General features: G+C 32.5%; 3 protein-coding genes across 4 annotated transcripts; 2 read left to right on the top strand and 1 right to left on the bottom strand.

Annotated features, from left to right (window-relative positions):
* The first annotated feature begins 1,364 nt into the window (after nt 1–1,364).
* On the top strand, nt 1,365–5,768 carry LOC132616658 (fructose-bisphosphate aldolase 5, cytosolic). Its single transcript, XM_060331213.1, has 4 exons — nt 1,365–1,523; nt 2,967–3,347; nt 4,021–4,322; nt 5,218–5,768. Exons 1-4 carry the CDS (start codon nt 1,496–1,498, stop codon nt 5,578–5,580), a joined length of 1,074 nt encoding a protein of 357 aa, XP_060187196.1. The 5' UTR covers nt 1,365–1,495; the 3' UTR covers nt 5,581–5,768.
* A 349-nt stretch (nt 5,769–6,117) lies between these two features.
* On the bottom strand, nt 6,118–8,777 carry LOC132616659 (uncharacterized). 2 transcript variants are annotated; one of them, XM_060331214.1, is made up of 2 exons: nt 7,765–8,777; nt 6,118–6,855 (listed from the first exon to the last, which is right to left on the bottom strand). In XM_060331214.1, the coding sequence occupies exons 1-2, from the start codon at nt 8,559–8,561 to the stop codon at nt 6,762–6,764; spliced, it is 891 nt and encodes a 296-aa protein (XP_060187197.1). In that variant the 5' UTR covers nt 8,562–8,777; the 3' UTR covers nt 6,118–6,761. The 2 variants fall into 2 exon arrangements, with proteins under 2 accessions (XP_060187197.1, XP_060187198.1); XM_060331215.1 differs by having other exon boundaries at nt 6,850–6,871; nt 7,765–8,775.
* An 8,313-nt stretch (nt 8,778–17,090) lies between these two features.
* Nucleotides 17,091–20,591, top strand: LOC132617621 (heavy metal-associated isoprenylated plant protein 41-like). The gene is made up of 3 exons (XM_060332669.1): nt 17,091–17,459; nt 18,040–18,238; nt 19,538–20,591. Exons 1-3 carry the CDS (start codon nt 17,276–17,278, stop codon nt 20,295–20,297), a joined length of 1,143 nt encoding a protein of 380 aa, XP_060188652.1. The 5' UTR covers nt 17,091–17,275; the 3' UTR covers nt 20,298–20,591.
* The last annotated feature ends 6,171 nt before the right edge of the window (nt 20,592–26,762 follow it).

Genomic DNA, 26,762 nt, shown 5'->3' with positions numbered 1-26,762 from the left:
CTTACCTTATCAGATCATTTAGATGATACATACAGGTTGTTAACAACTATAACAATAATGATGAACTTAGGAAATAAAGGTGTATACCATCAAAGGTTGTGGTGAGATTGTAAATATTCCTCATCCATCCTTAATCAAAGGTCTCAGTTTTGAATACTGGAAAGGAGTCGCCTTTGGTGGGGAGCGTTTTACCCCCAAAGTGTGACATCTCTGCTCGAATCTGGTGTGTATACAACTTAATTCCTATTCTTATTGAGTGCTCGAATCTTTCACAAACAAACAGCTCGAGAGACTTCCAAACAATGTGTAGAAGTTTAAAAGTTATGGTGCTCAATGGCTAAGTGGGAAATTTTCACTTTTATCTCCTTCACGCTTTGGCTTTTTGCGGAAACTTAGCTCTCCATGCTGCCCTTTCGTTTTCCGTAATACAGTGCATGAGATGGTCGGAACTGTTTATACCTTTACAAAAATTTCCAGTTTCTTCATTCAAATGGAGAGACAGGCTGAATGATTATAAATGAGCAGGCTTCTTTATCAAGACTTGTTTTCTTTCTCCTTTACTTCTTCCTATTTCCTGCTTTAACAAAAGTAATTAAAAAAAATGCGAATTAAAAAAGTAAGTTTGGCTTCTTATATTTGATTTATCTTTCCATACTCGGAGTCGTAGTCTTACTCTTGTATTTCCTGTCCTTTGATTCTGTTATTATCTGGTGTTTCTTGCCCTTCGATTTGTGGCAGTTATGCTATTATTCCTTTTATTCAGACTAATTTTTGTTATCATCTATTGTTCCTTTACTTTTGGTTATTTCTTTGTCCGGATTGCATTTGTTTGCTTTTCTTTGAGCCGAGGGTCTTTCGAAAACAGCCTCTCCACCTCCCAAGGTAGGTTAAGGTCCGTGTACACTCTATCCTCCATAGACCCTACTTTTCGGATTACACTTGATATATTGTTGTCGTTGTAGCTTCTTATATTTAACAGTTTTTCTAGAGCAATCTTTTTGGGTTCTATATTTTAATGCTGGAAAGAAACAATTTTTTGGAGATGAGGCATTACTAATTTGTTTCCCCACAAAAAAGCTAACGTGGGTTGGGCTAAAATCAGCCCAATACAAAATTATCTTGAACCTAACTCATAAAATTTTAGACGGATTGGGCGGACCATAATTTTTTGGGCTATATTTGACATCCTAGACATTAGCTTCCCCACAAAAGAATTTGCCTCACACTTAGGATAGAAGGAGAGAAAGGCGACGTGTGGCAGTGAGATTTGTAGTTCACTTTTTTTTTTTTTTTTTTTTTTTTGTAGTTCACTCATTTTACTTAACCAGGACGATAAACTTTGTTGGGCTAATCTGTTGACACGTGTCTAGTATGGATCATATAGGAATATCTCCTCCAAGTCATCTACTATATAGATTGGTTTCTAGCTTTTAAGTTCTCGTCCGTTTTCACTTGGCTGCTTGCTTTATCCTTTTAGCATTACTAATCCACAACCATGTCTGCCTTTGTGGGAAAATATGCTGGTAACACCTCTTTCTTTCTCTCTTACTTTTCTTCACATGCCAAAATGTAATTTAACTAATAGTATATATAAGAGAAAGAACATTTAGCTAGCCTAGCAAGTATATATATGTACGTATATTTAGCTAGTCAGCATGCAAAGCCATACAGTTCCAAGGTACGTAATATATTGTAGTTTTCATTGTCTATGCAATTTTATATATTAAGGAGATTGGAAATGCATGTATTTTTGTTTCAATAATTCATGTACCGTCTCCATTCGCTATTTATATTCCAATCCATGATATCGAACACTTGGTGCAAACTTATGTTGCTCAGACTCTTCAAAATGCCGTCAAGTGCGTGTCGGATTCTCCAAAAGTAAGTATTTTGGAGGATCCGATACGAATGCGGTATTTTTGGAGAGTCCGAGCAACATAGGTGCAAACTGTTTAAGGTTGCATAATTCGTAAAGGAGTTTTGGATAATCTACTAAGTACACCTTCAGTTTTAGTTTATGTGACCTGTGGTTTTGACAGGGCACATAGTTTAAAGGAAAAGGTTTTTCTAATTTTGGAAATTTGCAGTCATAAATATGCCATAACATTTGTGTGACTACAAAAGCTTGTCATTAAGGTAAAATAAAAAGTTCAAGTTAGATTCTTTAATCACTCTCAAATGTACGACAAAACATACCGACATAGCGTGAGGAAAAAAAAAAAAAGAGCACTGTTATTGTGAGAAGTCAATATATCTCAAAAAAGATTTTTATTTTGAGTGTGTAGTAATCTCTTAAAGTATTTTTACTCTAGAGTATGAAGTGTAAAAATTTCCAGTGTTCTAGACTTTATCATTTCAGTCGGAAGAGATTAAGTAATACTTTCAAAGTAACGAACGGAAGAATCCAGGCAATTCACTAACGAAGTAGTTTCTCAGGATCCAATTAACAACAACTATTAATTAGGATCTACGCAAATTTGTGGCACCGTAGTAGAATTACTGCATATAATGATAGTATTAGTTTAGTCATCTCAGATTGTGGGTTTCTCCTTATTATGAAAGGTTTTTCACGTTAAAATCTTAAGCATCCTTGTTTCTTTTTTAATCTCGTTTTATTACATATGTTTGTGTATGTCTATTAATTAGGGTATATTACAGCTCAATGCCTTTGGGTGATCTAGTGTACAAAATAGTCAGCGAATGTATAGGTTTATGTATATTATACTCGAATATACATACACTATACATTTAATATACATACACTGTACATATAATATACATGTACTTTACGTATAATATACATATGAGTGTATAGGTTTGTATATTTGGGCTACTTCCGGTAATTAAGTTTGGCTGATGGTAAATTTAGTAAGTTTCCCTATTATCATGAATATTATTTCCGTGTGCTATTCATTTCCAACAATAGTTGTTCTCATACATGAATTACGAATTTATGATATATGCAGAGGAACTTATCAAGAATGCCAAGTACATAGCAACACCAGGCAAAGGCATTTTGGCAGCTGATGAAAGTACTGGCACTATTGGAAAACGTTTATCCAGCATTAACGTTGAGAACATTGAAGCAAATCGTCAAGCTCTTCGTGAGCTACTTTTCACTTCACCAAATGCTCTCACTTACCTCTCTGGTGTTATTCTCTTTGAAGAAACACTTTACCAGAAAACTACTGATGGGAAGCCATTTGTTGAAGTTCTTCAAGAAAACAATGTTGTTCCTGGGATTAAAGTGGACAAGGGCACAGTGGAATTGGCTGGAACCAATGGCGAGACGACAACTCAGGGTTTCGACTCCTTGGGTGCACGTTGCGCGCAGTACTACAAAGCAGGTGGGTGTTGAACTGTGTGATCGTCTCATTTAAGAATTATATACTCTCTCATATGTGAGTCTGATTCTATTTCATGGGGTCAAACTGTTAGTGTGTGACCATCTCATTTTAAAGTTTATGGGAGAGCTTATTACTTAGTTATGATATATTTCAACGCGCCCTTTCACTTGCATGTGAGTCTAATTCTTTTTTTATGGGTCAAACTATTAGGGGTCATTTGGTTGGAACACCTTATCCCAGGATTATAATATAGGGTCAAATAATGATGGGACTATTCAATGGTTATTAGATGTTTGGTTCACTGGATTAAAAATGGGATATATGAGGTACAAAGTATAATATAAAACACGTGTTTGTTTTAAACTGGAAAAAAAGGGATCAATTTTTATTTTCAATTTTAACCTTGTACTTCCTTAAAGATGGGGAGAAAGAGAAGAATGAATAAGTAATTTTGCTGTTTTATCCAGGGATTAGTATTTAGTAATCCTACATAAAGTGTGGTATAAACAATCTCTTCTTAGTGTAGTTAGTTACTTAATTATATTATATTCTCTCTTCTTGCATGTTCTGAACTTCTGATGTCACTTTAATTGTGTGATCATCTTATCTCTAAAATATAAGCTGTTAGAAAGAGCAGACATTTAATCATTTAATTGTAATATGTCTTGAGAAGGTGCTCGCTTTGCCAAGTGGAGAGCTGTGCTGAAAATTGGAGCCACTGAGCCCTCTGAGTTGTCCATTCAGCAAAATGCTCAGGGACTAGCTCGTTATGCAATCATTTGCCAAGAAAATGGACTTGTGCCCATTGTGGAGCCTGAGATTCTAACTGATGGCAACCATGATATCGAGAAATGTGCTGCTGTTACTGAAACTGTTCTTGCTGCTGTTTATAAGGCTCTCAATGACCACCATGTTCTTCTTGAAGGAACACTTTTGAAGCCCAACATGGTCACACCTGGCTCTGATAGCGCAAAGGTAAGTAATTTATAAGAATTTAATTTAGAGAAGTTACACAGTTGGCCGCTCGGCCAAAATTGTTACTCCAGCCCTAACCGATATACATATGTTATACACTAATTATACACGACTGCACATATATTGTACATCTTTTGGCATTTTTTTGGATAGCAGGTATCCTGTGTAAAAATCCCTTTAATCTAGACCAAGGAGAACGTAAAGGATTTTCACACTATCAGTGTATTTTAACCTGTTGCAGTGTATTATCTATCTCGTTTTTGAAGTTATTAATCTCACTTATTATGAGCAATTACATGTAGTTTGCTTTTAGATGACATGATAGCAGAGGCGGAGCCACATAAATTGAGGGGTAGTCAGCTGAACACCCTTAGTTGGAATATTATATTGTGTATACAAAAAATTATACCGCATTTATAGGTTAAAATTTACTTTTTATACATTATCTAGAACTCCTTTAGTGAAATTCCTAGCTTCACAACTTTTGAGAGTGTAAAAAAGTGTCTACAGAAGTTGAGCTCTGTTTTGGTGGGGCTAGCTTGCATTGTTCCATGTATTTTTCACGAAATATATAGATAGTGTAGTCAAATAGAGCCCATGAAAATATAACTCGTCTAACCCGTCCAAGTTTGAGCTAGTTGGACTGAGTGTATATTCATATGTGAGTTAATATGGGCATAACTCAATTTAATTCGGACTCTTCTAGATGCAGCCGAGTACATGTATCCTCCAAAAGTAGCGCATTTTTGGAGGATCCGACACAGATGCTGCAACATTTTTGAAGAGAACGAGCAACATAGCTTATAACTGCTATCCACAATTGATTCAATACATTTTGACGCGATGACTTAGTCCAACCCACACATTTGACACCGTCCTTGTTCTTTCGTCTTAGGTTGCAGCAGAAGTAATAGCAGAGTACACAGTCACGGCACTGCGCCGGACTGTGCCACCAGTAGTACCAGGGATAGTGTTCTTATCAGGAGGACAGAGTGAGGAAGAGGCAACAGTGAACTTAAATGCAATGAACAAATTGGAAGTGCTTAAGCCTTGGACACTCTCATTCTCATTTGGTAGAGCCTTGCAGCAAAGTACCCTTAAGACTTGGGGTGGAAAAACAGAAAATGTTGGCAAAGCTCAAGAGGCATTTTTGACAAGGTGCAAGGCTAATTCTGATGCAACTCTTGGTAAGTACACTGGTGGAAGTGCTAGTGGTGCTGCTTCTGAGAGTTTGTTTGTTTCTGGTTACAAATATTAGGGGGGCAAAAAGAATGGAGTTGATATAACAGCCTATATGCTATTGGCTATGTGTTGATTTAAGAATTGAGTCTTTTTAATTCAGACATATTTGGGGAAATCAGTCTGTAAATTGCTGTTCAAAGTGTATATTCACTTAACCAAGAAAATAAAGAAAAAAAGCTATATATCCCATATTTCACTCTCTCAGATTTGTGGTTATAGTTTTTTCATGTTTTCTTGATACACTTATTGTGATTGTACTTCATAGTGGTGAAACTTGTTGCTGAGGATTTTGAAGGTAAGAGCTTAGTAAGAGGTACAAGATGATTTATAATTTACTGCCAGACATCGTCTACATGCATTGTCTGTCAATTGTGGCAATGACACCATCTAAAATCAACCGATAGCATGTAAATTATTGGCCTCAAGGGAAGTCTTTGGTTTTTATTCTTGAATACTGTTTCTTTCCCTTTTGGAATTCATTGAAGTCTTAATACCTTATAGTAGTTGCTTAGCATGACAGGCAGAGGGACATGCAGCTATCATGCCGCGTCCAAATTGTATGTTGTGCATTTCTAGACGACACCATCTAAAATCAAGGATTTCCTTTTCTGCTAACTACTTTTCTCTTGTTCCTCTCAATCAAAGGATCCAGATAACATTTAGTTCTTGAAATCCATAGAAATAATTTCAAGATGCAACCTAGAATAACTAACGGTAGCTTACACAAGGAGTTCAAACATATCTACATTTCACTTCCTCTTTGCTTCATTCAAGTTAGTATCTATACCTGAATGTAGAGCTGAATTGACTATGGCATATAGCTACTGGCCATAATTCTGAAATGTTCATCATTACTCCTTGCGTGCTGTATCTTTTCTGTATTTGGATCCTCTTTATTGCTTTATTTCCTGAAAACTTTTGTGACAAAAATGCTTTGCTGGCTAGCCTCTACCTGAACATGGATAAAGAGTATGTATGTATTAAATTCAGATAAAATGTTGAAGTTGTCGGATTGACCTTGCATTTTCCAATGGTTGGAGATTCGTTTAACGCTGTGGTCTTGCTAAAGATTCATCCCTTTTACATATTTGCTTCATCTTGATTAGATTTTTTTCCTTCTTTTCTTTTCTCTTCTCCATAATACTTGTGGAAATCCCTCAGGAAGTTCTGATCATATACTCATTGTTGCCATTTCTACTAGTGTGGCTCCTTTGTTTTGCTGGCATGTTCCACAATAGTTGCTGATATAGTAACTTTCAGGGGTCCAATGCAATGTTTTCTTGATGAGGCTCTGTGATTATCATGAACTAGTTTTGCAGGATTAGAACAAATTTTCAATTCCAAATTATATTGTTATCCAATTTCAACTAAATGAAACAAAAAGAAGGTAAACATTACTGGACAGTCAACACAACTGTTCAAAAAGTGACTTGTGTATCTTCTTAGATGCTTCCTGGATATTCTGTGTTGCTATTTTAGCTACTTTTGAACCACCAGGGATTGATATAATATACTCAATTGGTTATCTGGCTGCCCTTTATAGAACATATAGCAATCTTAAAGCAATTTATTAAAGGGGGATCAATAAAAGTGCTCTTTGTGCGTCAATCACCAACTTGACAAACTTCTTTTGTGGAAATGATAGTTGATTTCTTCGCATCTATGTAAGTCGTGGTGGATAGAACTAACCGAAACCTATGTTGCTGGAAGGTAGCAGGTACTTAAGGAATAGTCGAGTGTGACCAAGGTGGCTCAAACGCCACTATCATTAAAACAAAAATCCCTATAAAATCACCTATTACCAACTTGACAAACCCCTTCTGGTGGGTTATGACTGCAGGGGGTGGGTGGGAAGTTCCCTGGGGTAAAATTAAAGGAAAGGTACAAAAGAAGAAAAGAAAAAGAGAAAATTGTCTAAATTGATCAAGAGCCTTTTTGCCTTTCAATTATTGAGCTCTACTGTAGGAAACTTCTAGTGCTAAACGACTAAGTTTTCTCCAATCTTGGACTGACACAGACATAAATTAAGGAACATAGAAAATGAGAATTCATATAGCCGATCCAACTTGCTTGGCATTGAGGCATAGACTGTTATTAGGAACATAATAGAAGAAAAATGGAAAATCAAATCAAATTATTGAACTATAGTATGCAATATACAGAAGTAATCATCTTTAAAAAAAAAAAAACCATTTTTCACCTCTTTGTTCTACAACTATGTGTAATAAGAGCTCCTGCTGGTGGACTTGTCATCTCTAATTGACATCTCCCATGTAACCAATAAGAGTAATGAATTAGGCCAATTTTGACTCTAACTTTAAAAGTTCCTCTGATGTTATACACAACTCTGTTGCTAAGTACCTGTTTTTGCAACTTGTAAGCTGATATTGGTGGCAAATAAACTAAGCTAGATATCATGTGAACTTTTACTAGCCGCGTTTCGCGTTGCCTCTGAGTAAAAGGTTGAAGAACTTGTGTTGCTATTAGGCTATCTGAGAAATAGAGTTCAATATCCAAATGCTCAATTCTCACATCAAGTTTCCTGTTTGGATTGGTGAAATTTGCTATGAATGTGAAATCACCATTCATATACTTTGGTGAGTCTAAGTATATGACACTTAGGCTAGCATTAGATGTATCAAACACTGGACTTCTTGGTTTAATTGATAGGAAAATGACTAGTGTGACAATACCAAATATTATCAGGAGTAGGCTGAACATCATGCATAGTATTGCAGCACACCATACAGCAGGATTGGTCCGTCTACGTATTCCTGGCACGATATATTGGACTTGTTTTGTCTTGCTTTCAAATGGAAATTCTGGTGTCAAAGGTTGATTGATGGCGTGTTTTGACCCAACCATTTGGTTCATAGGCGATGGCGTGCCACGTTTATGAGACGGTGCTGGTGCTAGTTGTGGTGATGGTGTACACGGAAACATGTTAGGAGTACTATATTCAGGAGAGAAAAAACTCAAGCTCTCTGAAGAAGTCATGGCTAATGAATTATGAAATGGAAGATGAACAAATGAATCTTGGATCTATTTATTTAGATGATAATGGAGTTGGAAGTGGATTAAGGAAAGTAAAAGGGAAAGAAGCTTTCGATTAAGGGAAGTGATGGACCATTTTGTTGTTTTGTTTTGTAGTATTTGATAAAGGTGATGGGAGTAGGAACTAAAGTTGGGACGTAGATGTTTTGAATTGAATTGAGTTTGTTGCTTTTTTCATATTTGAATCACTGTATGTCTGTATCTATTCAGGAAAACACTAAAGGAAGAGGCCCACCCAGGCCACCACAGGGCTCTCTAACTTTTGTTTTGGGTTTTGGGTTTTCCAATAATTCAAATTAATTTGTGCACGTCTTGACTATTCCATTAGATTCATCTTATTTCTCATCAGCACAAGCATCGAATAATTATATTTACGAAGTTTTAAACAAACAGGAGATAACACCTACTCTTTTTTTTTTGCTTGTAGCTGTTAGGACCTCAAAGTCGACTGATTTGCGCAAATGTCTCTTTATCTAGGTCACCATTTAGATTTTATCCCTATTTTTGAAAGTTGCACAGATATAGCTTTTGCCAAATTAAATCCAGACGACGTTAGACATGTTCAAATGTTTGCTCATAGACTTATAGAGAAAATATTAAACTATCGTTTAAAGTTTACAATAACTTACAAAATTTTAGGTCGTAGTCAAATATTTTTTATAAGATTTTTAGTTTGCTCAAAAAAATTTTTACACCATTATCTAAAAGATTTATAAATTGCAAGAAAAATAAAAAGAGAAGAAGCAACAATTTTTTTTACTTTAAAGTCTGCTCACATTTCATTACACAATAATGTGGACCATGGATGCAGCCACTTTTGTTTTGGGGCCTTAGTTGCACTTTGCACTTTTTTTCTTGAAATTCTACTAATTTGTAGAACATTGACCTGTCAAATGGAGAACAGTTGGATTGTATTGATAGACTAAAAATCAACGGTGTTTATTGCAATTCTGCAGCAGAAATTGCCTTTTTGATTTGATATGTGTTAATACTTGCACACTAAGAAAGTAGAAAGAAAGTCAGAAAACTATGTGGTTAAGAAAAATCATTATTCTCACATGATTAAATAAAGAGAAAACTGTTGTTAAGTGGCTCCTTTATAGTTTCAAAAAGCCTCCCCTAACAGTCTAACACACATACTGTTTTTATAAAGATGGCCAAGCAGCGTACAGGTTCCGTAAGCTCAACTAATTTTTTTTTTTTTCCTTTCCATTAGCTTTTCTACTATATCGTAGTGGCGTATGTATAATTTTTTTAAGTTGTGCCAACATTTAAAAAGGTGAATAAATAAACAAATCACTATATAACAAGTGCCACAAGTGGTGCCAATTTTGACACTTATATCCAATATTTTCATTTTGATTAATGTTTATATATAAGTATTTAATTAAAAAATTAACAAAGTTTTTTTAACAAAGCATTGTTTCATGATATCGCTTGAGATAAGGTATATCCGCCAATGTGTATTGCACATGAGTATTTATTATAAGTTCGCATATGAGTGTGGTGGTACTCCATATATATATGAACCGACTTAAAATTCGTATCTGTCTTATTTCCCTTCTTTTGCTTATTAACAAAGATAGAAAACGACCAAAATCAATCCAGTACCTTTTCCTCTAGTTTTGTTCAATACATCACTTAGATTGTTGACACATGCCACAAATTAAATCAATGAACCAGATTTTTCCAATACTATACAGCCCCTCTTTCTTCCCCATTCTCTACACTAAAATGAATAACGTCACTCCGTCTATAATAAAAATAGTGACCAATTCGATAACTTTAATTTCATGGCTGCTTCCAATGTCGTCGAAGAAGATGTCCATCCATTGATGGTGCATCTGACCAACCACTTAACTGTATTTTTACAAATTCGACGATCTTGGGTCTTTATAAATTCAAATACTTTCTTACAATTTTTCAGAAGCAAAGCACTTTTTTAAAAAAAAAAATCAATATTTCAACCCCAATACTGTGAAGTGTAATTAGTTGAGAAACTATGAAATGATTGCACTAGTTTTAAGTCATAATTTTTTGTATTTCCTTATAATTCCTCAATTATTTTGCAGGTTTTCACAGTATTATTATATAGCAGAAAAAATCATCCTTAATATTTAGGATGCAATCCTTTGTGTTCTCGCAGTTTGAAATCAGAAGCTTGAGTCTTATGTCACTGGTATGTTTTAAAATGAAAAAAACGAGTGGCATTAACTGGAATGTGCATATTACTTTACTTTACTTTACTTTACTACTATTAAGAAGAGGAAGTTGGGAAACTTTCTCGTCGTCCGTTCGGGTCCCATCTAAAAAAAATGTGGGCCTCATAATTTTACCCCATGTATTAAATAACAATTAAAATTAAAAAAAAATTGTGAGCCCCATAATTCTAATATATATATATTCGTTCTAATTTAATTAAAAAAAAATTATGGACCCCATATATATTAAACAATAACTAATATTAAAAAAATAGTGTAAATTAATAATGTCAAAAAAAAAAGTGCACCCCATATTAAAAAATCAAACAATATTCATGTAATTTTCAAAGTATCTCATTAAGTTAATAATGATGGATTCATTGCCACATGCGTATTCATAGCAAACACTAATATAATAAAATTTTAAATACGGAGCACAAACTACAATGTTATATTAATCGTGTTTTGAACATAGTATCTCATATTGACAAAATCAAGCAATATATAAAAAAAATTGTGGGCCCCATAATTCTAATATAATATATATATATATATATATATATATATATATATATATATATATATATATATATATATTTGAATTCCATATTAAAAAAAATAAACAATGTAAAAAAAAGTGCAGAATTTGTATTCGTAGCAAACACTCATATAATAAAGTTTTAGATACGGAGCACAAGTTACAATGTTATATCAATCATGTTTTGAACATAGTGTGTGTGTGTATATATATGCATAAAAATAGTGCAAATTAATAATGTCAAAAAAAAAAGTGCACCCCTATTAAAAAATCAAGCAATAAAAAGTGAATTCCATATTAAAAAAAATAAACAATGTAAAAAAAAAAGTGCAAACTTTGTATTCGTAGCAAACACTAATATAATAAAGTTTTAGATACGGAGCACAAATTACAATGTTATATCAATCGTGTTTTGAACATAATATATATATATATATATATATATATATATATATATATATATATATTATATGCATAAAAATAGTGCAAACTAATAATGTCCGAAAGGGTGGGCCTCATACTAAACAACACCAAGCAAAATAAAAAAGGGAGAAACTATATCGTCGTCCGTTGTCCCTTAAAAAAAAGTGGACTCCATACTAAATAACCGAGCAATAAAAAAAGGAAGAAAAAAAGCGAAACTCACCATCTCCAAACTCATGGGAAAAAAAAAGTGGACCCTATATTATCAAAATCAAACAATATAAAAAAAAGTGAACCCCATATTAAAAAAAATATAATGTTAAAAAAAAAGTGCTGGCTTTGTATTCGTAGCAAACAATAATATAATAAAGTTTTAGATACGGAGCACAAACTATAATGTTATATTACTTTTTTACTTTTTATTTTTATTCTTACTCTAATAAATGTGAAAAGAGATTAATGTCGTAAAAAAAATATATCAAATGGAGATCAAATAATGAATTAGGTAAATTAGTCAAATTATAATTCTAATTGTCGTTTTCTTAAAAAACCATGCAAAAGATAACATGACAAGTAAAATGAGCTAAACCAAGAATATTTACCAAAAATTAAAAAATAGTATTTCTTCGTTTAAATAGAATTCAATTTCTACTTTGTTTCGTTTTAAACATGTAAAATTAATTTAATAATTTGAATTAGAATTATCCAAATCAAAATTTGATAAAAAATAATAAGTATTTTACACTTTTAAATTAATCCAATTAAAATTGAAAGTATCAACTGATGCTTAAATATTGCTATTATTTTATCTCAAAGAGAGGAAAATAGTTTCATTTTAAACAAATCTTCTCTTTTAAAAAATACTAATAAATTTGCCGATTTTGTGTTCGTAGCAAACATTAATATAATAAAATTTTAGATACGGAACACAAACTATAATGTTATATTAATCGTGTTTTAAACATAATATATATATATATATATATATATATATATATATATATATATATATATATATATATATATATATATATATATATATATATAATCACTATTTAAAGATAACTACATACACATATATGCACTATAATCTAAAATGTTGGGCCCGTGCGCAGCACAGACATAGATCATCTAGTAGAGAGTAGAAAGGGGTGTACCATATATAGTTGTGTGGACTTTTGTGTTGGAGAAATCTGGTTCATTGATTTAATTTGTGACACGTGTCAACAATCAAGTGATGTATTGGACAAAACTGGAGGAAGAGTTACTGGAAGGGATCCTTTCCGCCACCCTTGGGCCAACTTCCCAAGCCCAGAACATCTGTTCCCCCCATCGGCCTATCCTATATGATGTGAGATTGGAAACAAAGTTTATTATTTTAATTTGACTTAGGCATTATACTTAAAAATAGAGAAACAAAATATTAAAATAATAATTTAACAAGAGTTAAACATTGAAAGTGAAAGTAGTGATACTGAAGGTGCCAAAAATTTGTGCGATATGAGATTCTTCACCAAAGTTAGAGAATTTCTTTTCTCAATTCTATACCATGTAACTATAATTAGGATGTAATGGTATCAATCAGCCAACTAAATACTTGGATTAATGGGAAGAAAATTTAAAGATAGGGTTGACGAAAAAGAAACCGAAGTTAATACTGTATCATTTTTTATTTTATTTTTTAATTTGAAGGCTTTAGCAGGAAACGTTTCAACACTAGTATAGCCCAACGAATCCTTTCTTAGTGAATCGTTAATTCATCAGTTTTAAAAAGAAGGATGAATTTCGACCTTTTTTTCTAGTCATCAGGTTGTAAAGACAAGCAGAGGTGGAGTCAGGATTCGAAACTTGTGAGTTCGGAATTCTAATTTTTTAAAGTTACTGGGTTTTTAATTAATAATTTGTATATATTTGACAAAAAAAATTAATATAAATATATGGTTTCGAACAAAAGCTACTGGATTCAGCCGAATCCACACCCGAAGGGCTAGCTCCGCCCCTATAGACGAGGTCGTCCGAAAAGATAGTTTGACGTCGAGATGATAGAAGCTTAACACCTCTCAGTCTTATTACTTTTTCAATATGAAAATAAAATTAAAAAAAGGTTAAAATTTGATTTTGTCGAAAAGAAGCCGAAGTTATCATATGCATTTTTTTTCCTCCAATGAGGTATTATTTCACTTTTAGTTCCTTTCATATCAACAATGATATCTTACATAAATATGAAAAGAATAGCACAATTAAATAATCCAAATATTCTGTAGAAATATTTCGTTAATTTTTTTTTGCAGCAAGAAATCCCAAAATTTCTAAATTCATTTTGCCTTTTGCAGATGATTAAAATCAAAAGAGAAGGGTGAGTTTTGTTCTGTATATTGCTTTATGGTCTATGCGATACTTTACTTTGAATGAGATAATTTCAGTATACGATTCCGATTATGTGACAGACAACGAGGTATTATTTCACTGTAAGTTCTTTTTCATGCCAACAACGATATCTTACATAAATGTGAAAAAAATAGCACAATTAAATAGTCCAAATGTTCTGCAGAAATATTTTAATTTCGTAAAACATGTTTTGTTGGATGTATATACCAGTACATTATATTTTTATTTAACTTAAAATAAAAAAGAATGAGAATTGGAATAAAATTAGTGCTCCAAATTTTTTCATCTCACACGATAAATGTTTCATTGTTACTAACATTTGGTGGTAGAAAAATGAGATTACGTATGTGAAGATAAGATACTCATAAGCGTAAATCACCTTTACATATAATTTGTTGTAAGTAACGTACATTGGAGAACAACATGCACAAAAAACATATATAGAAATTGTCATGGAGAAGTACGATCAGCTCTTTTGTTTTCCCTTCGAGGTACCTCTCAAAGAAAATTCGAATTTGAATTTCAAATAGACATGTTAGTGTGAGCTTATCTATGCGGTTATGTCCTAAATTTTTGGAATTTAAGTTGAAAACCCCAATACTTTTTGAAGTAATAATTTGAATTAGAAAACTGATTTTCACATTTTAAAGGATAATTTCCCCCCTGAAAAGTAGTAATAACTCTACAGTCAATATTAATCTAAAAATATATTAATATAAAAATAGACTATCTTTTTAAAATCCAAATAAATACGCATAAGTATTTGAAAGGGAGTTCTGTCTGATTGATAACTCAATTTGTATGAACAATTATCTAATTTACATTTAAATTATCAATATATTTATGTAAGTACTTATTAATTGTTATCATGCTTATCACTACCCTAGAATTACTGCTCAAGCAAAACTTTTTTTTGATTAATAATGTTTGCTTTTATCTTCTCTCTAACATACTAACTTGTATATCTGTTGTGATTACATATGCTTATTTTCTTTTTTTTTTATTATTTGATATATGCTTTTTATTAAGATTGGTATTATTTATTTTGGCAGATGTAGCATGATTTAGTAAGAAAACAAAAGAAGATGGATCGAATGTAATTGAAAATGTATTATGATCTTTTGGAATGCACTTGAGCTAGCTCATCGCTAAATGTCCATTGGAAATATTATTTGTCAATATATTGGTAGCAATTAATGAAAAAGTTACAACTTTATTTGTATTGTATTTTAATAATTTTATCGCTTTATAACAAATAAATAAATAAGAAGCTGCAGAATCATGCAAAAGGAGGGCATATTCTTCGCTTCTCATGAAATAGCAAATGTTTTTTTTTTTTTTTTTTAAAATAATTTATGCATGCAAAGAATATCTAAGGGTAATATGATGGTCAATGGTTAAAAACTGGTTTTAACCTGTGCGCATTCGAAGGGTAGCGGCTGCCGGTTCCCATGTCATAAAAAAATGATTAAAATTCACGATTGAAGTGATAACACTATCGTCAAACGCATATAAAAAATTAGAGGATAAAAAAAGTTCTTATCTTTACAAGTAGTTTAGCTTTTAGAAAATATGAAAGGTAAATAAAATAAAGTTTATAATTTTCTTTGCTACGTAGTTATTTAAGAAAGAAAACAATTGTGTAAGGATAACAATGGTATGAAAAGAAAATGGTGAAAATCAAAATCAAAATTATCATATTGTTATTTGACTTGGATACTTTTAAATAATTTTGGATTCATTTGTATTTTGATTTGACCATTATTTTTTTAGTCGTTACTAAAATTAAGACTTATTAGTTGGTAGGATCAATCATAGTTATATGATCCTATACCATAAAGTATATATATACCTTTAGCAATTTTTCTAGAATACATAGCTCCTTCCATGTCTGCTCAAACCATAATGTATTTAAGTTAATGTCATTCCACTCGAATAGACTAATTTTATTGCTAAAATTTGTACTTAAAAAAGTTGAAACTTTAAATTCCGAAATTTTTAAAGAACTTAGTTTGAGTTAAGAAGAATCTTCCACACATGTTAACTTATTCTAATTAAAATAAAATATTATTGTTCTCAGTTTTCAAACTTATCTATGTTTAACAATCATTTTTTACACTTTTACTTTATAAATAAGATTTATTTGTTCAATAAATATACATAATATATGTTAGAAAGAGAAAAAGTATCATAATATCCAAAAACAAAAAGGTTAATAATTTAGAAAAGGTACTTAAAAGATTCAATTGAGACAGAAGGTTGGGCCCGGATTGGGGGTGGGGGTGAGGGGGGAAGAGGAGGGGTGTCAGTTTAAAATTGATTTTTAAAAGTAAAATTGAAAGAGTGGTGGGGTGTGTGTGTGGGGGAGGGGGGGGGGGGGGGGGGGGAGAGAATGATATTCGCCAATAGAAACTATGATATAATTTTGAGCAAAAGACTTAATAAAAATAATAAAAGAATTATTAAAGGACTAAAATAAATTCTATATCTATTAAAGGAACTAACATGATATTGTAGCACTATATATCATCCATCTTTTCTAATTTCATAGAATTTTTGTTATTAAGTACATTGCATTAAGAAATAAGATGATTATTGAAATTTTGTTAAAGTAATTTGATTCAATGTACTTAAACAAGCCATATTATAATTTGTCATAATTATGTTATTTAATATTTTTCGCATATCGCGCGGGTACGAATACTAGTAAGAAAAAATGATATTGTAAAAATCTCTCGAGAAATTTGGTATATAAAACTAAATAAAAATTATCATAAGCCTCAAAATCAATTGAATATTTTAATTCCATAAATAATTGAAAATTTCATGTTTTATTTTACCTTCCAAGACAAGCTAAAAGAGAACTCGACCAACAGAGAGTACACGAAAAATCCTGTGATTCCCATTTTGCCCCCTAAGTTCAACACAAAGCAACTCTCATTTAAAACGTTAAATTGTGGTGCCAAATTCGTAATTCAATTCAATACCAATCCTTCTTCCACAAATTCAATTTTTTTTTTCCGGTTTTGGATTAGTACATAAACAGAGTAGAATCAAATCATACTCAAAAACAAAAAAAAAAAAACGAAAAAAAAAATTACAGAGCAATGGCCGAACTAGACCCAATAGTAATCAATGAAGATGATGAAGAAGAAGAGAAAATAATTCAACATTATTCTTCATATCATCAAATACTATTAGTTGGTGAAGAAGATTTCTCTTTTTCTCTTTGTTTAGCTCACTCTTTTGGCAACGCTTCTAACATTGTTGCTTCCTCTCTTGACTCATATGGTACTCATTTTCACTCTTTTTTCTTTCTAGGTTGCTTTTATTTTGCTTAATCTATAATGCTATAATGGGGTTTTGTAAAAAATTTTGCCCTCTTTTGTTTACATATGAGGTGATCAAAATGTACAAGAAAAATCAAGAATGGGAAATTTTCAAAATCCAAAATTTTGCTGTTTCATTTTTCCCATTTTCACTCTGTTTTCTTTCTTGGTTGCTTGTATTTTACTTATTCTATAATGGGTTTTTTGCAAAATTTAATATTTGTTTTCTTGCTTTACTTTAATCTATAATGGGTTTTTTTGAAAAAAAAAAAAATCTTTTGTTGTTACATTTTTCCCATTTTCACCCTGTTTTCTTTCTGGGGTGCTTTTATTTTACTTAATCTATGATGGGTTTTTTGCAAAATTTAATCTTTGTTTTCTTGCTATACTTTAATCTATATTGTTTTTTTTTTTTTTCAAAATTTAATCTTTTGTTGTTACATTTTTCCCATTTCACTCTGTTTTCTTTTATTTTACTTAATCTATGATGGGGTTTTAGCAATTTTTTTGTTTGTTTACGTTTTGCTCTTTTTTGTTTATAGATGAGGTGATCAAAATGTACAAGAATGGAAAATCAAACTTAGAAAAGTTGAAATCTTTGGGAGGAAGTATATTGCATGGTGTGGATGCTACTAAAATGCAGCGTCATTGTGATCTTTGTAACAGGAAATTCGATCGGATTATTTATAACTTTCCTCATGCAGGGTTTTATGGCAGAGAAGATAATAATCATCTTATCCAGTACGGTTCCCTCTTTTTTAAAATTTTACTTATATGATGTATGCGGTGGCAGAGACAAGATTTTCACTAAGGGGTTCGATATATAAAAGATTTTATAACCTTGTATATGATGGATGCTTTTTCTATTACGTGGTTTAAATTCTACTTATATGATGTATGCAGTGGGGCAAGATTTTCACAAATGGGGAAGAACATTTATTTTATATACATAAAAAGATTTTTAACCTTGTATATAATTTATTTTTAAAAGAAAAAAAAATTAGGGGAAGGGGAAGGGGAAATGGCGAGGGAGTACAAGGTGGGGCAATCAAACTCTTACCAAGGTGGTGAAAGTTTAGACAGCCTACCAAGTGAGCTACTAAGATTTCCCTTAACCTTGTATATACCGTGTGATGATACATAAAAAGATTTTTAACCTGTCGAATGAGGTCCGGACGTACCCCCTTCCACCCCTCTAGTTTCGCCCTTGGATGTATGTAACATTTTTCCATGGGATTGTTGAACTATATAAACAAATATACTTTTTCAAATTATTTTCGTGTTAGAGGAAGGTAGGATGTATAGGAGTAGAAGGTGGAGTTTGAACCTAAAGTGGGTGAAAACTATGGAAACCACAATTTGAAACCCTTAAGAGACAAAAAGGTTAAGTAGTTTTCCTCTCATTTACTAAGTTTTGGTGGTCAGAGTTACCTAGTGAAATAGTCTAGTTGCATGAACACCGACCTTAAATGAAAGGAGTAGAAGGAGGAGGATGGATAGAGGTGGATTTAGGTTTTCAAATTAGTGCCTCTACTCTGCACCCACAACTTATATCTAGTTCAAATATATATTTTTAATAGTTCTGTAACAACTAAATTCGAGTCAAAGACAATGAGTGTGGAGTACCATTGAGGATGAGGATAGGAATGGATGGAGTAGGGTGTTTAGTAGTTCAATAGTGGATATTCGCGAGAATGAGTTCAGAGTTTGTAGAGGACTTATACCCTTAAAAAGCAAAGTTGTTTTCTTCAATCCAAGCAAGCAAATATTGTAAAATGTTTTCATGAACATAACCTACCAAACACTCTTGTTAGATATGTCCATCTCTTTATGACCAGTTTTTTTTTTTTTTTTTGGGGGGGGGGGGGGGGGGGGGGGCTTGTTCAGGCCAATTTTGATCATACTAGGAAGGGAATAAATTCTGTATGCTGAAAGTATTGGCTTTTGTCCTCTAGGCTAGTTGCTTAATTGGCCTTTTAATTTCTTGCACTGGATTTTGCATTTTCTCAATGTATTGCGTGCCTTTTTTCCTTTGTGCAGAATGCATAAGAATCTTGTGGGAAGTTTTTTCGGGAGTGCCAAAAGAATGTTGCGAGTTGATGGTCAAATTCATGTTACCCATAAAACGACTCCTCCATTCGACCTTTGGGATCTTGATGGACTTGCATCAGAAAACTGCTTGATTTGGATCGAATGTGCTGAATTCAAGATTGAAAACTACCCTGGCTACAAAAATAAAAGAGGAGCTGGTTCAAAATGTGATGAGCCTTTTCATCTCGGTGAGTGCAGTACCTTCAAGTTTATATTCAACCCGTCTCGTAAGAATGTGCCAAGAACAAAACAACAGAAACGCCATTTACATGCACCATCTCAGAATTTTCATAAAATTGCCAACCCCATAAGTCCTCCAATTTACTCCGTCCAGCAGCAAATAAGTTGGATTGACAGTAGAAATTCTCCAACTTATGTCAACAACATGAATGGTTTTCCAAGTTATGCCAGTTTACCTGCAACGCATGATCCCAGAAGTGATTTTTTTAAGATCTTCAAGGGGTATTTCAGTAATATTCAAGAAACATTTGGAAGAGAGGACGTTGGTGTTGAATTTTCAGTTCGTCAAGCTATACATCGTGGTGCTTTAATGTTCAGTGCTGAGACTGGGAGGCCCCGTGAAGATTACTTGAAAGTTCTGGAAGAGCTTCATTTTTGGAGCCGGTCAAGAATTCTGGGGTTACAACAGAAGCTGCAAGATCTTGATCGAAGGGTGTTTGAACAACAGGGTATGGGATATTACCTATAGATTATGTGAATATAGTCGAACCTCTCTATAATAACGTCGTCTGTTCCGATATTTTTGAGCTGCTATAACGAAATGATGTTATAGAAAATATATAATATAACATAACATGAAAGATCGGTTCCATAGAAAACATGAATGTTATAGAGAATGACCGTTAATGAGAGGTCTAATTGTACTAGATATGCATATGCAAGTAGTTGTTAACTAACTATCAACTGTTATTCTCCATGTCTCTCTCTAGTTCTACGGGAAGAAGGTAATCACAAACCAATATTTTCTGGAGGGTTTGTTTGATATGGTTGAATTATGAGCGACTATATATCTTTGAGATGATATAGAAATTTGATTTTGACTAGGTAATATGCTTGGCACTAAGTTACTAATTGTAGTTTAATCTGTACTAATACATTCTATAAATTGTGTTTATTACTTGCTGTGTGTTGCCAAGAAAGCGTTAGTGGCAACGGTCTATGTACTTTAACCAGAATTTTATGAGTTCATTTCCAAGATATGGTAGTTTCATTTTATAGAAAAAATTCGAAAAAAGGCCATAAATAGTCCCTTATCTATGGGAGTAGGTCTAAAATGGTCCCTTAACTATACACTTACCGGTTTTAGTCCTTTAACTATCAAAAAACTTATCAAATTTGGTCTCCGTCTTTTTTTTTATACAAACAGTGTACAAACTCATAAACCTTCGTCAGATTAATCATTAAACCATTCCTCAGGCCTATATTTCTCTCTCCCTGATTCTTTTTCCTCAAGCTCCTCTTGTTTTTTTTTTTTTAAAAAAAACTTTTAAAAATCGACAGAAAAAAAACCGATGGAAAAAACCGACGGAAAGACGGACAGACTCTGTTGGTTTTTTCAATAATATTTTAAATATTTTTTTTAAGAAAACCGACGGATTGCGTCGATTATTTTTTGCACAAAAATGCGCGAAAAAATATAATTATTTGTTATATTATTTTCTAAAATAAACTGATGGAGTCCGTCGGTTTTTTATTTTTATTTTTAATTTTTTTATAAAAAAACCGACGGAGACGGAGTTCGTCGGTTTTTAGAGTGAAAAAATAGTATAAATTAAATCAATGTAAGTATATGAACAAAAAATATCAGTGGTCTAGTGGTAAAGCCCTTTAATGCCAAGGAACATAGCCGGGTTTGACTCCAAGTTCCTACATTTCATTCTTTAATTTTCAAAAAAAAAAAAAAAAAAAAAAACCCGACGTGAGACCGTCGATTTTTTTTTTTTTTTTTTTAAATCAGACGGACTGGGTCGGTTTTAACCGACGCAGTCCGTCGGTTACGAAACGCGAGAGAGAACTTGAGGAAAAAAGTTGAGGTTAAAGAATGAACTTGAGGAAAAAGAAGCAGGGAGAGAGAAATATAGGTCTGAGGAATGGTTTAACGATTAATGTCACGAAGGTTTATGAGTTTGTACACTGTTTGTATAAAAAAATAGATGGAGACCAAATTTGATAAGTTTTTAAATAGTTAAAGGACTAAAACCGGTAAGTATATAGTTAAGGGACCATTTTAGACCTACTCCTATAGATAAGGGACTATTTATGGCCTTTTCTCGAAAAAATTCTATACTATAGTACGTCGTTCTGTGAGCTATACTTTAACAAATACACGTTCGACATGCTGCTTACCTATTGTATCTATTGTTTGGATAGTTATTGCAATGCAATACAATACGATACATTATGAAACCATATGTAGCAACAATACAAAGAAGTAGTAAATCAACAATCAAGAATGAATAGTTTGAGACTCTTCATTCTGCTTAGTCAATTGTTATCAACTAATATTTGTTGTTGATTTATACTATACTTATTGCAAGTTTATGTGGTACATGACGAGTTAAATGATATTTCTTTGCTCAAGATACGTTTGATTGTCGCCCCAATGATTTGGTCTAGTGGTAAAAATGCAACAAGTGATGTATGGGTCGGACACGCATCACTAGTTTGAATATATAACCAGTAGACATATATAAGTTTGATATTTAAGTGGAGAATGATAGATGGGCAGGTCCATCATTTATGAAGTTACAAACTGTAAGCTATTGACCCGCTGAAATTTATTGTTATAAGAAGAAGATATGTTTGCTTGTTAGTCACTTATTTCATTATTTACCCAAAACACTTGCTTGAATGCATGCGTATGAAAGGGACAAAATACAATAAACTTGAATGCTTATGGAAGAAACTGAAAAAACCATGAAACGATCAGAATGATCAAAGAATGTTTGCTAGTTGTTTTCACTAGTTCTGCAATCAAATTGAGTTAAACGCGATTATGCATTTTATAGGCAGCGAAACAGAGAGTTTACTAGTTTTTAACTAATATACAATATTATAGTATAAAAAAATTTACACTATAACGTTGCTTAAAAGCCAATTATAGGTAACTTTTATAGCGAGTGTGCATTATAGGCAACATGCAAACATGAAATCCTACCGGGAATTCTACGTTGATTGTCTCCTCTTCACCTCCTCCCCTCACCTCCCAACTCCTTCACCCCTGCCCCACTCCATCATATGGTATTTGTTTAGATTGTATATAAATGTTGTTGGGACAATATTTTATGTTTTCTTACCAAAAATAAAAAAATAAGTTTAAAATATTACACTTGATTATACCATTTGTGTCAATAACCACTACTTTGCTGAAAAAATGCACTATTTAGATCGGTAATTTTTTCATTTAGGTATATATACTATATGCTGAATATCTCCTTGAATTTTTTGTACGATCACTTCTTCTCATTTCCCTTAGTGACATTTCTAACTTCGCTAATGTAATAAGATACTTACATAATTTGTTTTTCCTACTCGCACCTGAAAACTATTTTCCTAATTTTTAATGAACTTGTTTTCTAGGAAAAAAAACTTTTTAACCAGCCAAAATTTAAAAAATTTAAAAATATTTTCGAGAATATGTTTTCCACATACCAAACACACCCATAAGGCTACAATTATGATTTGAAATTTTTCAGTAATTGCTTTTAATTTATTATTTTTACATTGTCATTTCTTCTTCTATCTAAGGGTCAACGAATACTACGTAACCCCATATAGGAAACCAAGTTGTTTGGGATGCTGGGGCCATCATAGTACATAAACCTGGTGTTTTAGAAACAAATATAGTAATATTTGACGAGTGGATACTGGGATTAGAGCAAAGTTGAAGTTTGTTTTTTCTCACTATATGGTTTAGGTGAGACAACGACTAATAAGTTTGATGTCCAACAGAGAGGGTGAAAATAATTTACGCCTTCTAATTTTACTTTAAAAATAAAAAATTCTGTTCAACTATGAAAATTGACGACATTATTCCCCCTTTATTGAGAATTATCAAGGCAGAAGTAGAGATCGAGGCAGTTTCCGATAGACCCTCGGCTCAAAAGAAACGTAGTCAATGCAGGATTGCAAGCAACATATCAAAATACAAAACAAATGACGCAACATAGTAATACACACATAAAGATAATGATATATGCAATATCAAAGTACTACAACTAAGAAAAGGAGATGGAAAGGCTAACCCCCCACATCTCTCACACACAGCGCGACAAAACTTAACTACCTACTAACCGTCTATCCAAATTCTCGAACTCCAAATCCAAAAATAAGTGATCAATCTTAAAAAAAAAATGAACAAGTGACTTCTATCGTACCAAACACAAGATGATTCTAATGATGATGAATCCACGATCTCTATGGGAACAAAATATGCAAGAAATTAACACTGAACTTAGAAGCGTATCCAAGGGGAGGAGTGTGGCTTCGCGGGCGCCTATGTTAATTCCCTTCCTAGACCATGTATATTAATGTTATATTCTCTAAAAATTACTTTAAAATATATTGATCCGATTTCAAACAGTAATTGTGTGTAATTGTTATTGGGTGCACCTTGACATTTGAGGTTGATGGTTCAACTCCCATGTCCATGTTATTCTATAATTAAGTTTTTTTTTTCTTTATTTGGTTTATTTCTTTTAAAATTCCACTCGTAATATATAGTAAAGGATATAGCATAAATCCAAATACTTTCGGCATATGTAAAAAGCCACTAGAATTTAAATTGAACCTATATGTTTAAAAGTGTGATAAGTTTAATGATAAGAATATAAAGGTTGAACACGTCAAATTTAAATTTTAAATTCGTTTTTTTTTTCCACAATAATACACCGTTTTTAAAATTCTGAATTCACCGCTGCTATCAGTAATAGTGAATACATTAATTTGCAGGGGTAATATGAGTGAACACAGACAAGGAAAAGGGGCATTTGGTGGTGATTGGAGTAGGGGTTGATTTTTTCAAGTTGATGAAATGCATAAAGAAGAAATTCAGTTGTGCTCGCATTGTGAGTGTTGAAGAAGTGAAACCCGAAAAGAAACCCGACCCAGATCCGAACCCATGTTGCCCTCTAATATGCCCTCCAAGCCCATGTGTGCAGTATTATCCAGTATGCCGACCCGATTATGATTCTCACAATCAAAATTGCCTCATTATGTGAAAGGCACCCAATTTTAATTTATTGCATTGTATTATAAAATCCATAATTATTATTAATAATTGATTTGGTGTGATAGAATATTATGTTATTTTTCTTTTCCACTTTTCCTTTACTTACTTAATAATCTCATTTTGATGTCAGTGGAACGGGCTAGTATTTAATTTTTGCTCTTTAGCAATCGAATTTATGTTTAGTGGGACATAAGTTCTTTAAGGGCAAAAAGTAATGCGATCATAACTTGTGAGATATTATGATGCAAAAATATAAACTTATGTCCACAAAAAATTATTTGTTATGAGCGACAAAAATTAAAGATCAAACACAAAATAGGGAATAAGTGCTAATGACCAGGAAATCAAATAAAATGCAGCCCAGGAATATGAGATTTTGTGAGCTTTTCTGAGGCCCAAATTGACTTGAAACTCCCTGCAACACCAATACACTTCCTCCTTTTCCTGCAAAGACTTATGGAATTTGATTTTTACATAATATTCTCTCTGTTTCAATTTATGTGAACTTATTACTATTTGGGTAGTCTACGAGGTGGTTTTTTGACAACATTTTTTTTATATTTCTTCTAAATAATTTGAACTATAAATTAGCTTAACTTATAGTACTTGTAATGTAATTTCCAAATGTATAAATTTTATTGTTACAAACTTAAGAAATTTACGGTCAAAGTTATAAAGTTTGACCCTCATACTCCGAAAAGGTTCACATAAATTAAAACAAAGAGTAATTTGCAGTGGATATTTTTCAAAAAATTGAGATTCGATATAAAACTTCTAAACTAGATGAGGGAAAATTTTAGACCTTAGGTTTGAATTTAGGCTTGGTTAATTCCAACTTCAAATCTTTGGACTTTAAATTTTTTAACTTCAGCCAGAGGTTTGAATTTGTGAACTGGCCAAATTAAAGGTCTGAAGTTTGAATTGTTATTCGAAGTTTAAATATGGACAATTTGCACGATCGTCCTTATTTGGGGCTGGTCTTTAATTTTTGTCCCTCAAATTGCTGGTCTTTAATTTTTTTACCTTCGCCTAATATCCCGAGGTTCTGGAGTTAAATCCCGGCTCAATAAAAAAAAATCACAAGGCAGAGTTTCATAGCAAAATCAGGCTTATTCAGCAAAAGTTAGGCCTTAAGGCAAACATCTACCTTAAGGCCTAAATTTTGCTCAAATAGGCTTAATTTTGTGGCAAATGTTAGGCCTTAAGGCAGAGGTTTCGCGAAAGCGTCGTCTTGCATAATTCTTTTTTTTTTTTTTACTGAACATGGGTTTGAACCTAGAACCTCGAGATATTTTCAGCCACTTTTTTAAGTGAAGGACAAAAATTAAAGACCAGCAATTTGAGGGGCAAAAATTAAAGACTAGTGAGTTTGAAGGACAATCCGCACAAAAAATTGTTTAACTATTAGGTTTGAAGGTAGGCTTGTCCGGTTCTAACTTGGAATAATTACTTGGCATAGCTACCTCCAAGAGGTAATTATTGATAATAACTACCTTTTAATTTATTTATATTTAGTAGCTACAGTAATTTTATATATTACCACTCATAGCTATACCAAAATACATCAAGCGGTCGTCGCTGGAGTGATTATTGGGTGTGGGGTTTGTCCCTGCCCGCCTAAGTTAGAACCCAGCCAACCACATTTATTTTCTTAAATATTTTTCCTAACTTTTTCTCCTTGTAGTTGAGTGTATTTCGTCATATAGTTATGCATAGTTAATTGCTCCTAAAAGATAGTTATCTATGTAAGTTGCCCTTCTAACTTCAGACTAACAACAATAGCCCGTGTGACTTGACTCATGATCTAAAATTTAATTTTGAAAATAATTAAAATTTAGATATTCTATAAAATTTTATTATATTTTAAATAGTGGTTATTAAACTACTTGTACACTTTTTTTTTTGGAAACCGGAACCGGAAAT

Source organism: Lycium barbarum, chromosome 11 (assembly GCF_019175385.1).
Source record: "Lycium barbarum isolate Lr01 chromosome 11, ASM1917538v2, whole genome shotgun sequence".
NCBI classification, from domain to species: domain Eukaryota; kingdom Viridiplantae; phylum Streptophyta; class Magnoliopsida; order Solanales; family Solanaceae; genus Lycium; species Lycium barbarum.
The sequence above is the reverse complement of the archived record's forward strand: the minus strand, read 5'-3'. Positions and strand labels throughout refer to the sequence as shown.